The sequence below is a fragment of the Monodon monoceros genome, unplaced genomic scaffold, assembly GCF_005190385.1.
Source record: "Monodon monoceros isolate NGI ecotype Baffin Bay Population unplaced genomic scaffold, NGI_Narwhal_1 Super_Scaffold_13, whole genome shotgun sequence".
Taxonomy (NCBI): domain Eukaryota; kingdom Metazoa; phylum Chordata; class Mammalia; order Artiodactyla; family Monodontidae; genus Monodon; species Monodon monoceros.
In genome coordinates, this window is record NW_021703769.1 from 49,769,962 (window position 1) to 49,786,156 (window position 16,195).

The following is a 16,195-nucleotide window of genomic DNA, read 5'->3' on the forward strand; positions in this document are numbered from 1 at the left end:
AGGATGCTGCCCAGCGAGGGGGCTGAGATGCCGAGGTTCCTGGAGGACCTGAGTAAGTGCCCGCCGCTCCTCAGGTGGGGATGGGGCCTGGGGACTAGTGGACGAGAATTGTCTGGGCACAGGACAGGAAGGGTTGTGGACGGGCATGTGGGACCAAGGCAGCCAGAGGTGGGGCAGGCATGGCGTAGAGGGGCCCGCAGCCCAGCCAGCACTCCTCCCTCCCTGAGCTCCCCGCACAACCTCATACATGGCCACATTTACTGGGTTGCTTTTAATTGATAGTTGGGGAGGCTGTGTCCCCAACCCTCCCGGTCAGGCCCTCAGGAACCAGGCTGGGGCCCACAGGTCCCAGGTCCATGTCCCCTGGGGTAGCGAGAGCCCGTCCAGACCGCAGGGCAGCCTCGGGTCAGCAGTGGGCAAAGTGGGCCTCGCCGACGTCGCGCAGGTCAAGGCCCGATATGCTGGGGGGGCTGGCGCAGGTGATGTTGTTGTAGGCGTATGCGGGCGGCTGGTGGTCGTCATCTCCCTCTGCCATGGCCTGGACGAAGCGGGGCACAACGCCCGGGTGCTGCAGGGTGAAGGCCCTCAGGGCCTTGAGGGGGCAGCTGCAGTCCCAGGGGTTGCCCTCGAGCCACAGGCGCTCCAGGCCGGGGGGCTGCGGCACGAAGGTCCGCAGCGAGTTGTTCCGGAGGCTGAGGTAGCGCAGCCGCCCCAGTGGCGCGAGCACAGTCTCAGGCAGCGCCTCCAGGCGGTTGTGCGACACGTCCAGCCAGAAGATGCGCTGCAGGGGCCCCAGGGCATCCACCGATAGTGCAGACAGCCGGTTGCGGGAGAGGAGGAGGTACTCCAGGTGGCTGAGGCCCTGGAAGAGCTGGCCAGGCAGGTGCGTGAGCTGGTTGGAGGTGAGGTCCAGCTCCAGCAGCTCGGCAAGCCCCCCCAGGCTCTGCTCATCGATGGCCGCAATGCCGTTGTCCTTGAGGAAGAGCCGGCGCAGCCCCGAGAGGCCGGTGAAGGTGTGTGGGCCGAGGCAGCCCAGGCAGCTGCCCTCCAGGTGCAGGCTGTGCAGCTTGCCCAGGCCCTGGAACGCCTGCTCTGGAAGGTTCCTCAGACAGTTGCCAGAGAGGTTCATGACGGCCAGGTTGTAGAGGCCCAGGAAGACGCCTGCCTTGAGCTCCTGGAGCTGGTTGTTGTTGAGCGCCAGCACCTCCAGCTGGTCCAGGCCCTCGAAGGCCTCTTCCGGCAGCTGCCGGATACGGTTGTAGCCAAGCTGCAGCTCCTCCAGGAAGTGAAGGTCCTTGAAGGTCCGGGGCCGTAGGCCAGCGATGGCATTGTGTGAGAGGCGCAGAACGTGCAGGCCCAGCAGCCCCGGGAAGGTGTCCTCCAGGAGGCCACCCACGCGGTTGTGTGACAGGTCCAGCCAGCGCAGCGCCTTCATGCCCAAGAAGGCACCTGGGGCCACAGCGGTGATGAGGTTGTGGTCCAGGTAGAGCTTCTGGAGCTTGGGCAACTTGACAAAGACATTGGTTTTGACGCTCCGCAGGGCATTCCTGCTCAGGTCCAGCTCGCGGAGCTCACTGAGGCCGCAGAAGAGCGCGGGCTGCAAGTAGGCCAGCTTGTTGCCCGCCAGCACCAGCTCACGTAGGCTGGCCAGGTCCTGGAACGCAGTGTCAGGCAGCACGGCCAGGCTGTTCCAGCCCAGGTTGAGGTCCCAGAGGTGGGCAAGGCCCCTGAAGAGGCCCTCGTCTACCCGGCTGAGCAGGTTGTTGTTGAGGCCGAGCGAGGCCAGGCCCGGCGTGTGCAGGAAGGTGCGGGCTGCCAGGCTGCGCAGCTGGTTCCGCTCCAGGTGCAGGTGGTACAGGTTCTGCAGGCCCAGCAGCGCCTGCGGCTCCAGGCTGGCCAGCCCGCTGCCCTGCAGGTTGAGGAAGCCCAGGCTGGAGAGGTTCCGGAAGGTGGCCGCGGGAATGAAGGAGAAGTTGTTTCCATCCAGCCACAGGGCCCTGGTGCCGTCCGGGATGCCGCTGGGCAGCCGCGTGAGGTTCCGAGAGCTGCAGAAGACGCTGAGCTCATCCGTGTAGTCGTCGTGGCCGCAGGAGCAGACGGCTGGGCACTGGGGGCCCTCAGGGTCTGCTGGTGCCGCGGACTCCACTTCCTCCAGGCTGTGGGAGCCCAGCACTGCCCAGGAGACCAGCAGCACCACCAGGGCCGGGCCTCCTGTGGGGAGAGGGGCTTGGGGAGGCAGCACTGAGGCAGCCCAGGATGTGAGCCCAGGGCAAGCAAGACATGGAACCTTCCAGGCCTCAGCCACACACCTGGACCACAGCACGCAACTATTTAGAGAAGGTACTGCTGACCGGACCAGAGAAGGTATGGGCTGAGATCTGGGTCCCCCACTTAAATGGGAAGCGGAGACCAGGCAGGACGACTGGGATGTTCTCTGGTTCAAAACCAACTGCCCTTTCCACCCCACAGGACCAACGGGGTGGCAGTGCCTGTTCCAGAGAAAACTGAAGGCTGGGGACCTGGCCACTAGGCCATGTGTTCATCTGCGTCCCCAAGGTGGACACTCAAGCCAGGCTAGGCTGCCAGGCAGGCCTGGAGGAAAGTGTGAGAGAACGTTCTGGAGCAGGCTCGGGTGGGTATGCACTTGCTGCCCTGATTGTCTGGACAGTGAGCTGGATGCCCGCTGCCCCAGCTAGACCCCTGACTGGGGGGTACTCACCTCCATAGTGTGTCCAGCATGCACCCAGGGACTTGGCCCAGTGCTGGTGTGGGGAGAGGAAGAGGGTGCAGGCCTCAAGGGCAGATGGGGACCCCAGGCCACTGACCCACCGGAGGTTGGGTTGTGGCACAGGACAAAGGATGCCAGGCTTCACAGCAACAATCCCCATAAGTTCCACTGGGCACTGGGCTGCCCACCACATCAGGCCTCTCTCTGGTCTCTGAGAGTTCCGGGTCCCAGGGTGGACACGCCAGCTGGATTGGGCTAGGCTCCGAGAGGGGACAGGGTGGCAATGGACTGGCCTCCGAGCAGCTGGGAAGGCAGCATGCCCTGGCCTAGTGGAGGGTCTAAGGCAGGGCCCCTGGGGTAGCAGTGTGGGTGCCCTTCCTCCCCTGCGCTGCCAGCCTGGGCCCTCGGGTAGGAGAGGAGGGGGCAGGAGGCAACAGCGATTCTCCAGGGCCAGGCACCCCACCACCCTGAGTGGCCACATTTCCCCCATGGGCTCCCAGAGCCCCAGCCCACCTAGAGCTGAGCCCTCCCTGGGGGCAGCCCCTACCCCAGTGAGTTTGGGGGCACACGCTCGCGGCCCCCCGCCCCGAAGTGAGTGGCTGGGGCACGTGGGGGCCTCACCTCTCCTCAGGGCCATCCCTCGTGCAGAGCAGTCCGCAGGCGGGCAGGGAGCGGGGCGCGTCTGTTGGGACCGGCTGCTCCTGCCCTCTGGATTTCCCCACTGCCTCTGGGACAGCCAGCACCCTTGTCACTGGCCAGCCCAGCCTGCTGGCCCCAGCTCCATTAACCCCCTCCTGCCGGGCTGCCAGCATCAGCACTGGGGCCCAGGGTGCGGATGGCACAGGGGACAGGCTGGGGGCTGCATCTGCCCTGACACATCTTCAGGGTGCAAGGTGGCCCGGGGTGCAGCTCTAAGGGACAACAGGGGCCCATACCCCCATCTTCCCAACCCCCCCATCTTCCCATCCCCCTGCAGGGCTGGGTGGAGCAGAGCTGGGGCTGCAGGCAATGCTGGGCGGGGGTCTCCCTTGGAGCAGCCTGTGAGGAGCTGGTGCTCAGCCGGCTGCCCTGCCTGTGGGTAGGGGCCCCTCAGGGGGCTCCTAGGGTCTTCCCTCCCAGCAGATGGCCATGTGGGAGTTAAGCAGGAACCACACATCTCCAAATGGGCCTGCCCATCTACCCCCGGCATGCTGACCACTCCCCCCTCCTCCCCATTTCCTAACTGCCTGGGTGGGGTCCTTGTTCAAGCTCCCAGGGGCCTGGCCCAGCCTTGGCTTCTCCCGTGACCTCAGGGTCAGCTGCTGTCTGGCCACTGCCCCTCCCCCTAGCCTCTTCTAGGAATGCTTGGCAGGGGCCTGGCCACTTTGTGTTTGTTTTCCCCAACAATGTCCTCCCAGGAAGAGAGTGGGGGATGGCTGGCCTCGGGGGCGAGGTCTTGTGGCTGTGAGACCAGCCCCCACCAGCAGTGGGCCCCATCCTGCCCTTCAGGGCTCCTTTGGGGCCATGGCCACCCTGCACTGCACAGGCCCTGGGACAGGTACCCAGTGCCCGGCCTGAGGTCAGCCACAGGTCAGACATGGTAAGAAGGGGTGTGGCTGCTTGATTCAGGGCACCATCCTCCCCTCCACCTGGGGAGCCCTGGGCTCTGCTCTTCCAGATCTGACCACATCTACCCCAGGCTGCCAGGTACCATGCTGCCCTCCAGCCACCCCTCCCTCCTTTACTGAGGACCCTCCCTCTGGCTGCCAGCCGTGCCTGCCCACCAGTCCCTCTGCTCTGCCTGGGGCGGGGGGCCTGTTGCTCGGAAGGGGCCAGAAGGCATTGAAAAAGGCAAAACTGAGTCTGGGGAGGGCAAGGCTTGTCAAGCTTTAGGAGACTCTTGAACCTCTTGGTGAGGCAGAGGAGGAAGTCACGTCTGCCTCCTGAAAGGTGCATGGGTGAGGAGAGAAGAAGTGAGGTAGGCAGGAGCTGTCCAGGCCCAGGAGAGGCTGGAGGCCAGGCCCGCCCCCAGCCTCGTGGCGCCCCCTCCCCAGCTCATCCTGCAGCAGTGCTGAGGGGCAGCTTTGTCTTCCTCCCTTTATTGAGCTTTGATTTTTTTCCAGGTCGTTTCTCAGCTTCTCTTCTGAGAAATTATAGATCTGCAGGGAGAAAGTCCACACCCAGAAATTTACACGGTAAACATACATTTACACAGTAGAAAGTGCGGACTCAGCAGGAGTCCGGGGCCATGGGGCCTCTTCACTGGGAAGCTCCGCATGCGGGCCAGACGCACGTGGACTGGAAGGAGGGTTAGCATTCCTGTCTCCTCACACTTGGAGGGTTGGGGCTGGAAACTTCCTGTAAATCCCCAGTCGAGCTTGTGTGGCAGAGAACCCTTATCGGGACTGTGGCAGGCAGGTTAGGTATTTGTAAACCTTTCTCGAGTCCTGCGGTAACACTGGTGTTCAGCCTGCTGAGCAGAAAAGACCTCTATTCTGGCCGCCCGGGGCCAGCTCTGTCCCTGCTCCCCCAAAGCGGCCAGTCCTGACCCAGGCTGACTACTGCCCTGGCCTCTCTTTACAGTTCACCCCCTGAGGGTTCCCCCGAGGAGTCTGGTTTCTGGTCTTCGTGGAAATGGTGTTGTACAGAAGCCCCAGGCCCGGCCACTCGTGTGCCAAGTCATAGCATCCCTTCCCTCCTTCCTGTCGTGGTGCTGCGACCCTGTGGGGCCCTTGTGCGTTCCTGTGGTCCTGAGTGGACCCGCTGGGACCAGCCTGTGTCATCCTTGCAGGTAAGGCCAACCCCTTTCTGGGTAGTTAGGGGTCACACCTTCCTGGAGCCAATAGGGGTGCCCTCAACACCACCCCCACCCTGTCTTCTCAGCCCTGAAGGTGGGGGGACAGTGGCTTTCATTGTCCTGTGTTTCTTCAGTCACTAATGATGGCAGCTGTTCATAGGGAGGTTCATTGGCCAGTGGATTGTCCTTTTCTGTAAAGTACATGTTTAAGTCTTTTGCTGTCAGTGTGACTTATGTTTTTTTTAAAACTGTATGCTGGATGCAAGCCCCTTGTTAGGTATGTGTGGCCAGTGTTGTCTTCTGCACTGTGGTTTGCCTCCATTCTCTTCATTGTGATTCTGGTGAGAGTTCTTAATTTTAACATGGTCTCATAAGGTGTTCCTTAAATGGAAAAACTGCAAAAAAAGTTTTATCTAGGCTGATGTATGTATCATGATTTCAGGTCCCGTTCAGCACATGGACTTGAGTGTATTCTCTTAAAATACTGTGTGAATGCGTCACTGCCCTACCTTTCTTTGTGACGTCTTTGGGCCACCCTTTCACTTCCTAAGAGTCAGGTGATGCTCAAGTTTCATTCTTTTTGGTGGGTTATGATCGCCTCCCCACATTTAGTGCAGTGGCTTTCCTTCCCTCCTCACTCCTGGACGCCACCCTTGACGTGGTCAGGGGCTGCATAGCCTGGCCCTTTCTGGGCTCCCCCTGAACCATGGAGGCAGAGCAGATCCTCCTCTGTCTGCAAGAGCTTCCAGGCTCTTCGTGGTCCATGTGTTTCCTTGTCTACGGTGGGAGCAGCCTGTCCAGGATTGACTTGTGTTGCAGTTTGAGTCTTCCAATCCGTGGACATGGCATAATTAGGTCGTCTTCAGTTTCTATCAGTGGTGTTTTTGTAGATTTCCATGTTACGATCTTGCATATATTTTTTAGACTTTTTTTTTCCTGTAGATGGTTGTTACTTTTTTTTATTTTTAAAGAAGATGTTGGGGGTAGGAGTTTATTAATTTATTTTTGCTGTGTTGGGTCTTCGTTTCTGTGTGAGGGCTTTCTCTAGTTGTGGCAAGTGGGGGCCACTCTTCATCGCAGTGCGCGGGCCTCTCACTATCGTGGCCTCTCGTTGTGGAGCACAGGCTCCAGACACGCAGGCTCAGTAGTTGTGGCTCACGGGCCTAGTTGCTCCGCGGCATGTGGGATCCTCCCAGACCAGGGCTCAAACCCGTGTCCCCTGCATTAGCAGACAGATTCTCAACCACTGCGTCACCAGGGAAGCCCTGGTTGTTACTTTTTTTTTTTTTTTTTTTTTTTTGTGGTACACGGGCCTCTCACTGTTGTGGCCTCTCCCGTCGCGCAGCACAGGCTCCGGACACACGGGCTCAGCGGCCATGGCTCACGGGCCCAGCAGCTCCGCGGCATGTGGGATCTTCCTGGACCGGGGCACGAACTCGTGTCCCCTGCATCGGCAGGCGGACTCTCAACCACGGCGCCACCAGGGAAGCCCGGTTGTTACTTTTGATACTATTGTAAGTGTTACCTTTTTTCCTCTTTCATTTCATTTTGTCTAAGCTGAAATATTTTTCTAGAAGCATGTGGGGATAATGTAATAAAGTATTAATTGTGGTACCTTTACCCACCGATTGTTTCTAAAACAGCTTGATTGATGTACAATTCTCACACCATAAAGTTCACCCACTGTCGATATAAAATTCAGTGATTCTTAGTAAATGTGTACAGCTGTGCAGCCACACGCACAGTCCAGCTTTAGAACATCCCCATACAATCGGTTGCCTTCTGTATCTCACCTTTTGCACTGAGCATGTTTTCAGGGTTCACCTACATAGTGTATATCAGTACTTCATTCCTTGTTATGGCTGGACAATATTCTGTTTTATGGATTTGTGACATTTGTTTATTCATTCATCAGATGATAGGCATCTGGTTTGTTCCTATTTTGGGGTTATTATGAATAATGTTGCCATGAATATTTGTGTATGAGTTTTTGTGTGGACGTAGCTTTCACTCCTCTTGGGTAGATTCTTAGGAGTGGAATTACTGGTTCACATAGTATTTATGTCTAGTTTTTAAAAAACTGTTTTCCAAAATGATTGTATCATTTTACAAATTACGGGAATTCCAATTCCACATCCTCATTACTATTTGGTATGGTCAGTTTTGTTTTGTTTTTTAGCTCTTCTGTTTCTCTGACAGTTGATATTGGGCACCTATTCATGTGTTTGTTGGCATTCTTATATCTTCTTTGGTGAAGTGTCTGTTCAAGACTTTCGTTCATTTTTTAACTGAGTTGACTCCTTACTGAGTTGCAACACTACATATTATGGATATGAGACTTTATATATTATGGATTATCAAGGATAACATTTGCAGATATTTTTCTGTTTGTGGTTTGTCGCCTTTTTTTCATGTTGTCTTTTGAAGTACGAAAGTTTATTTTAATGAAGTCCAAAATTTATCAGTTTTTTTCTCTCATGGCTCATGATTTTGGTGTGGTGTCTAAGAACTCTTTGCCTAACCCAAGATCACAAAGATCTTCTAATCAAGGATTATAGGATCTTTCCATTTACTTACATCTTCTTTCTCTTAGTTTGCAGTGTATAAATCTTGCACTAATTTTGATCATTTCTAAGTGTTTTGTTAGTTTTGATGCTATTATGGAGTTGTTTTAATTTTGTTTTCAGACTGTCATTAGTATGTGCAAATACAACAGATTTCTCTTGTTAATCTTGTGTCCTAGGACCTTACTGAACTTATTAGTTCCAGGTATGTGTGTGTATCTGGATTCCTTAGGATAAGCCACATATAGGATCACACCATCTGTGAATAAGGACATTTTTACTTATTTTTACTCCTTTCCAATATGTATACTGCCGTGTGTGTGTGTGTGTGTGTGTGTGTGTGTGTGTGTGTGTGTGTGTATGCCTTATTGCACATCAGTACAATGTTGACAAGTGGCAAGAGCAGATATCCTTGCCTTATTCCTGATTTTAGTGGGAAGCATTCAGTCATCCATTGTGAATTATGATGCTGGCTTATGTTTTTCATTGATGCTGTCACAGGCAGAATAATGCTCCCAAACCAAAGATGTCCGTGTCCTTATCCCTGGAATCATGAATGTGTCAGGTTACATGGCAAAGGGGAATTGAGGTTGCTAATCAGCTGACCTTAAGATAGTGAGATTAATGTGGATTTTCCAGGTGGCCCCATTGTAATTACAAGTGTCCTCTAAAGTGGCAGAGGGCGTCAGAAGAGGTCGGTGTGAGGCAATGAGAGAAGGACTCAACCCACAGCTGCTGACCTTTGAAGATGGAGGAAGGAGGTCAGGAGCCAAGAATGCAGGCGCCTCTAGCAGCAGGAAAGGGCAAGGAAACAGATTCTCCCTTAGAGCCTGAAGAAGGAACCAGCTCTGTGGACACTTTTAGTCCAGTGAGACTCATGTCAGACTTCTGACCTCCAGAACTGTTAGATGATACATTTGTGTGGTTTATTTCTTTTATTTATTTATCGATTGATTAGCTGCGTTGGGTCTTCATTGCTGTGTGCAGTCTTTCTCTAGTTGCGGCGAGCGGGGGCTACTCTTCATTGCAGTGCGTGGGCTTTTCATTGTGGTGGCTTCTCCCATTGTGGAGCACAGGCTCTAGGTGCACAGGCTTCAGTTGTTGTGGCACGCGGACTCAGTAGCTGTGGCTGGCGGGCTCCAGAGCGCAGGCTCAGTAGTTGTGGCGCATGGGCTCAGTTGCTCCACGGCATGTGGAATCCTCCCAGACCAGGCCTTGAACCCGTGTCCCCCTGCATTGGCAGGCGGATTCTTAACCACTGCGCAACCAGGGAAGTCCCCATTTATGTTGTTTTAAACAACTAAGTTTGTAATGATTTGATACAGCAGCATTTGGAAATTACAGATGTCCTTTAAACAGGTCAAAGAGGCTCCCTTCTATTCCTAGTTTGTTGACTTTTTATCACGAACAGGTGTGGGATACATACATACACTGAGATGATCTTGTGGATTTTGTCCTTTATTCTATGACTGTGGTTTATGTTAATTGATCTTTAGATGTTTAACCAACCTTGCATTCCTGTGATAAATCCCACCTGGTTGTGTATAATGTTGCTGTATTTGGGTTGCTAACGTTTTAAAGATTTTACATCTGTATTCATGAGGGACATTGATCTCTCGTTTTGTTTGGTATTAGGATAACATTAGCCTCAAATAGAATGAGTTGGGAAGTGTCCCCTCCTGTATTTTCTGGAAGAGTTTGTGAGTGATTAGTGTTACTGATAGAATGCACTAGTGAAGCCATGTGGACCTGAGCTTTCCTTTGCATGAAGACTTCAGACTTTTGTTAAATCAATTTAAGGAATTTGTCCATTTCATCTAAAATCTAATTTGTTGGTATAGTTTCCCTAGTATTCCCTTGTAAGTCCTGTTCATTTCTGTAGGATTGGTAGTGATGTACCCTTTTTCATTCATGATTTTGGTAATTTGTGTGTTATTTTGTTGGTCAGTGGTTTTTGTTTTCTGTTTCATTGATCTCCTTGCTAATCATTACTATTTCTTTTCTTCTGCTTCCTTTGGGTTTTGTTTGCTCTTCTTTAGTGTTTTAAGGTAGAAGCCTAGGTTTTGTGAGGCCTTTCTTCTTTTCTCATACAGGTGTTTAAAAGCTATATACATTTCCCTCTAGCACTGCTTTAGCTACATCCCACTAATTTTGTGTTTTGATTTCCCCTCTTTTTGACCCACACACTATTTAGATGTGTTAACTTCCAAACATTTGGGGGTTTTCCAGGCTTCATTTTGTTGTAGATATCTAATTCCACTGGAGTTTGAAATTACAAAGTATACTCTGTCTTTTGAAATTCATTGTGATTTGTAGTCTTAAGATATTGTCTATCCTGGAGAATGTTCCATGAGCACCTGAAAATGCTGGTGGAATGTTCTATAAATAGGTTCAGTTGAGTGACAGTGTCCTGTTATCAACTAGACTATTAAAGAATCTCTATTGTTTTAAGAGGTTTTTTTTAATTATTTATTTTTGGCTGCACTGGGTCTTCGTTGCTGCGCACAGGCTTTCTCTAGTTGCAGAGAGTGGGGGCTACTCTTTGTTGCAGTGCGCAGGCTTCTCATCGCAGTAGCTTCTCTTGTACAGCATAGGTTCTAGGCACGCGGGCTTCAGTAGTTGTGGCACGTGGGCTCAGTAGTTGTGGCTCATGGGCTGTAGAGTGCAGGTTCAGTAGTTGTGGTGCACGGGCTTAGTTGCTCCCCAGCATGTGGGATCTTCCCAGAACAGGGTTCGAACCCATGTCCCCTTCATTGGCAGGCAGATTCTTAACCACTGTGCCACCAGGGAATCCCTCCATTATTGTTGAATTACTTATTTTATCTTTGAATTTCTAAAATTCTTTGGTCCCTGACCATTCAGACTAGACGTGAGGTATTCATTCCTTCAAAAGAGGTTGTTAGAACAGAAATCAGAGGAAAGAAAAGATTATTGGAACCTTAAAAAGTCAAGATTCTGGCCTAAGAAAATATTCTGACAAAGAATAAGAAAACTCTTTCTTTGAGCTACGGAGCAGGAGAAAGGCTGGAGAAGAAAGGAAGAGAAGGAACCTGATGTTCTGCCACCTCAGTGGAATCCCAGATGGGCCTGAGGGCCCCAGAGCAGAGGTGACCCTGACCTTTGCTGAGGACTGACTGAGACATGGTGGAACAGGTGTATGTACCCTGGGGACATACATGGCTGCAGGACCAGGCTTCCTCTCTGGATCCACAGCACCTGGGCCAGGCTCTCTCCCAGATCCACTGAGATCCAATTCTTCTCCAGGCCTCTCTGCTGCCCCAACTCAGAACCAGTGTCCATAGAAGTGGATGGTCCAGGAAAAGCCTCTCCTTTTACGGTTTAACTGACAGATTAATAGTTAAAAGTTTCAGATTATTAGAGAGAGGTGGGGGATGCACAACATTGTGAATGTACTAAATGCCACTGAATTGTTGTCCCTGGTGGTCCAGTGGTTAAGACTCTGTGCTTCCAACGCAGGGGGCACGGGTTTGATCCCTGGTCAGGGAACTAAGATGCTGTATGTTGTGCAGTGCAGCCAAGAAAGTAAAAAAAAAAAAGCCACTGAATTATAAACTTCATTGTATGTTGTGTGAATCTCACCTCAATTTAAATAAGTTTTAAAAGTTCTATTTAGTAAAATACAGTCACTCCTAAAATCTAAGCAGTGTTACAGCTGGAGAGAAATATATCACATTGGGATAGCACATGACACACAGGTCAGGTGGGTGGCTGTCAGAAAAGCAGCAAGGACCTAGTGTGCTGGCTGTGGGAAGTAAGACCACCACCTGGGGGCACCTCCCAGAGAGTCAGGCTAAATGCACAGAGGTGTAGCTTGGTGAGAGACGGAGCCTCCACCCAGACAGATAACTGAGCAGTCAGGAAATACTTAAAAATCCTCAGAGGGAAGCGGGCAGGCACTGGGTCAGGGATCAGGAACTAGTGAAGAAAATGCTTGGGCTCTGTTTATACTAGTGCCCAGGAAGAAACTGAGGAGTTTTGGCAGTTTACATGGCCAGATTGTAGGGCTTCACAACAGACGCTCTGGGGGAGTTTTTACCTTTACATTCTCAAGAAAAATGATGAGAGATCCCTGAGGAGCTAAGAAAGCAGGACCCCAAAGCCATAGGACAGACAGCAAAGGGCTCAGATAGGAATGGGGAGGGAAGACAAATGCCCACGTCAGAGACAAGAGGACATTACAGACCAGATTTGAACATGTAGGAAAGAAAACAACTTACCAAAAGCAGCTGAAGAAGGATAGAAGTAACAGCCCTTATAACCATTAAAAAACAGGATCACTAGTTTTTAAAATACCCACAAAAGAAAGCACAAGGCTCAGACTAGCATTACCTTCTACAAACTCCCCAAGAAGTGAGGAAATGTTCCATGTCACCTTATTTCCAAAACCAGACAGGAACTGTACAAGGAGAGCAAGCCAGCTGCAGAAGTTCCGATGAAATGGGATCTCGCCCAAGAATAAAATTACTAGGCACTGAAAACTGTTGGGATAATTCAGCCGACCAAAGGAGAGTATGTGATAAGACCCAGCTCCCACTCGGATGACCAGCAAGCTAGGAAGACTTGCTCAGCTTGACAACAGCTACTCAGCCCACCCGCCAGCCTTCCAGGGACTAGGGTGCTTCCTCCTGGCAATACACCCCCTCTAGCTCTCCCCCTACCCCTGACATCTCCATCTCACTCTCATGTGATGGTGCCATCTCCTGGCTTTGGACTCACCCACATGCTGGAGACATTTTAAACTTGACCTGCCCAAAGCCAACCGCTCAAGCCTGTGAGCCCCTCACAGTCTCCCCATCCTGGGAAATGGATGTGGAGTCTCCCTAACTCATCACTCACAGCTCAGATCCAAGCTGGGACCAAATACTGCTGCCTCCACCTCAGCTCCCACTGGGAACCCTGCCACCACTCCCTCCTCCACCGGCCCTCCCTGGGCTGCTGCCCCAGACTTGTCTCCAGGGGCCCTGCCAGGACACACTGAGAAGTCCTGGTAAAGCTCAGCTCTGACCCCGCCTCTGCACAGCTCAGAGTGGACGCCGAGGTCCTTGCACGTCCTGTACATTGACCCTCGCCTGGCTCAGCTATGCCGGCCTCTTGCTCTTCTGCAGACCTGCTCCAGGGCCTTTGTACTTGCTTTTCTCACCCAGATATCTGCATGTCTCACTCTCTCCATCCTCTCATTGTCACTCACATGTCACCTTAGCAAGGCCCCAGCCACTCTACTTAAGAAGGCTGACATCCTCGGCTCCCTCTGTACCTTTTTCTGCCTTATTTTCTCCACAGTACTTCTGTGTGACCTGCTTGGTATTCCACTCATCTTGTCTCCTCTACCAGGACAGAAGCTCCACAAGGGCAGGAATTTCTGTCTGTTCACTCTGAATCCCCAGAGCATCTCAGTACCTGCCACATCGTCAGCATTCAGGTATTTGTTAAACCAATCAATGAAGTCAGGAATAAAGGCCCGCTTGCCTGGGGGAGACATGAAAAACAAAAGCCCTGTTGATGGTACCACAAAGACCCACAAAAGAAACAGTTACCATCAGGCTGGGCAAGCATAGCAGGGTCCCCAGGAACAAGGCTGACTGCACTCCTATACGCTCCTGACCCCTGGCGTGATTTAAAACAAAACACCATTTATAACAGCATCAAAAGACATACTACTGAGGGGCCAGAGTCCCCACAGAACCAGCCTCTAGGGAGGAAGTTATAAACCCTGATGGAAAAGTTTGTCTGGTCTTGTCCCTGGTTTGGGGAGGGAGACTCTAACTCCTGGGAGTGTCCTGAGGGGTGGGGACTTTGTCATTTACAGTATAGTGAGCACCTGAGTTTATGCTAATGTAGTGACTCAGAGCTGTCACCAGGGAGCCCCACCTGTGATCAGAGGGTGGAACGGCTGGGGGGCGCTGGAATTCACGCTGTGGATGACACAGTGACACCCCAACCCAACTGGAATACTGAGGCTCAGTGAGCTTCCTGATGTGCCAGCACGGTGGGAGCCTGCATTCCATGGAGTGAGGGCATGGCTTGGCCACCCAGACCCTCCCCACCTCGCCCTGTGGGTCTCTTCACTTGGCTGGTCCCAGTTTGTATCCTTTATAATAAAACTGTAAAATCGGGCTTCCCTGGTGGCGCAGTGGTTGAGAGTCCGCCTGCCAATGCAAGTGACACGGGTTCGTGCCCCAGTCTGGGAAGATCCCACATGCCGCGGAGCGGCTGGGCCCGTGAGCCATGGCCGCTGAGCCTGCGCATCCGGAGCCTGTGCTCCGCAACAGGAGAGGCCACAACAGTGAGAGGCCCGCGTACCGCAAAAAAAAAAAAAAAACCTGTAAAATCATAAGTGTTGAGCGTCCCTGAATTCTGAATCAACCTAGTGAGTTACTGAATCTGAGAGGTCATGAGAACCTCTGAACTTGTAGCCAGCTGGTTAGAAGTGCAGGTGGCCGGGGACCCCCAAGCTTCTGGCTGGAGTCTGAGGTGAGGGCGGTCTTGACGGGGCACCGTGCCCTTGCCCTGTGCTTGTGCTAATGCTGTGGTTGGCAGCAGAGCTGCCCTGCACACACAGCATCAGAGACCCAAGTGGATGGATGGATAAGCAGCGTGTCATAATTGGAAACTCCCCACGTCACAAAAAAGTCACTTCTTCCCAATCTAGCAAGTCAACATTATTCCAGTCCAAATCCCAGACATAAATACCCTAATCTTTATACATAAGAGCAAAGGGCCAAGACTCTCCTGATGAGGTTGGGCAGCATTCCTGGAATTGAAGGTCCTAAAGCTGTTGTAACAGGGAATGTGGGGCCAGCGTCAGGACAGACAGACATACCAGTGGGATGGAGAGCCACGAAACAGGTCTGGACCCCTGGATGCTGGCTCACCAGAGCTAACAGTGCAGAGGGGATGGGATATCAGGTGTCCGTCTCCCAGACACCAGCATAAACAGCTCGGTCACAAGAATCACAAACCTGAGTGTGAAAAGCAAAACAAAAAACTACTGGATGAAATTATAGGAAGGCATCAGAGGTGGGAAAGAGTTATTACACAGGACACAAAAGCATTTATCATGAAGGAGAAAATATACATTTGACTACGTTAAGAATTTCTTCAACAAGACACCAGAGTGTGAAGCCACAACAAACTAGGAGGAAACTGCAAACACACAGAACCAAAGAAATCATAAAATATGCAACATGAAACGAAGAACTCCTAACTGATCAGTAAGAAACAAAAACCTGGTAGAAAACCCAGGAAGAAACCTAAGAGGCAGCCCCCAGGTGAGGAAATCCAAGTGGCCAATAAGCGTGTGGAAAGCAGTCAACCTCCCCCGCAACCCCGAACCAGGTAAACACCCGTGAAACCTCCACAAAGTGCCATCCACACCCCCAGATGAGCGAAAACAAAGGTGTCTGACAGTGGGTGCAGCAGGCGTCTGCAAGCACAGTGGGAGATGCTCTCCAAGAATGAAATCCCACTTGCCCAGCGCAGCAGCCGGAGCCTGGATGAGAGCGCTTCAGAGCCCATGTCGCAGACACACGACACAGGGCACCGGACATAGCCCTGAGAACTCGCCCCATTGCCCGGCAGCAGCGTCATCACCAAGGGTAAAACATGCAAAGCGGGGCTTCCCTGGTGGCACAGTGGTTGAGAGTCCACGTGCCGATGCAGGGGACACGGGTTCTTGCCCCGGTCCGGGAAGATCCCACATGCTGCGGAGCAGCTGGGCCCGTGAGCCATGGCCGCTGAGCCTGCGTGTCCGGAGCCTGTGCTCTGCAACGGGAGAGACCACAACAGTGAGAGGCCCACCTACCCCCAAAAAAAAAAAAAAAAAAAAAAACATGCAAAGCGAAATGCCCACTCTTGAAAGCTCCGGGCTCTTGGAGGACAAGGAGTGACAGCCTGTGGCCTCGGAAGCAGGGTGGTGGGGTGCGTTTTCCTTTACATTTCTTTAGATGAGGGACGCAGGACTGGGGTGGACACCAGTGGGAAAGGGGGCTTTTGGCAGCTGGTTCCAAGGAGAAGCACTCACCCCTAGATGCAGGCGCTATGCTGCTGGTGGAAACTAGCGAGGAGCTCAGTGTCCCTGGAGAGGGGCTGCCAACAACACGAGCCACC

At 52.6% G+C, this 16,195-nt stretch overlaps 1 protein-coding gene across 1 annotated transcript; it reads right to left on the minus strand.

The window, feature by feature from the left end:
* Nucleotides 1-45: 45 nt before the first annotated feature.
* IGFALS (insulin like growth factor binding protein acid labile subunit) lies at nt 46-15,676 on the minus strand. Its single transcript, XM_029220834.1, has 4 exons — nt 15,556-15,676; nt 13,487-13,555; nt 3,350-3,545; nt 46-2,537 (listed from the first exon to the last, which is right to left on the minus strand). Exons 1-4 carry the CDS (start codon nt 15,674-15,676, stop codon nt 407-409), a joined length of 2,517 nt encoding a protein of 838 aa, XP_029076667.1. The 3' UTR covers nt 46-406.
* Nucleotides 15,677-16,195: the final 519 nt, after the last annotated feature.

Excerpts from the sequence above, each read along its gene's own strand:
- IGFALS (XM_029220834.1), bottom strand. The coding sequence starts at position 15,676 with ATGACGCTGCTGCCGGGCAATGGGGCGAGTTCTCAGGGCTATGTCCGG. Across the intron at positions 13,556-15,555 it reads CCGGCTGCTGCGCTGGGCAA|GCAAGCGGGCCTTTATTCCT; the intron begins GTGGGATTTCAT and ends TGTCTCCCCCAG. Across the intron at positions 2,538-3,349 it reads AGGGATGGCCCTGAGGAGAG|ACATGGCCTAGTGGCCAGGT; the intron begins GTGAGGCCCCCA and ends ACGCAGATGAAC.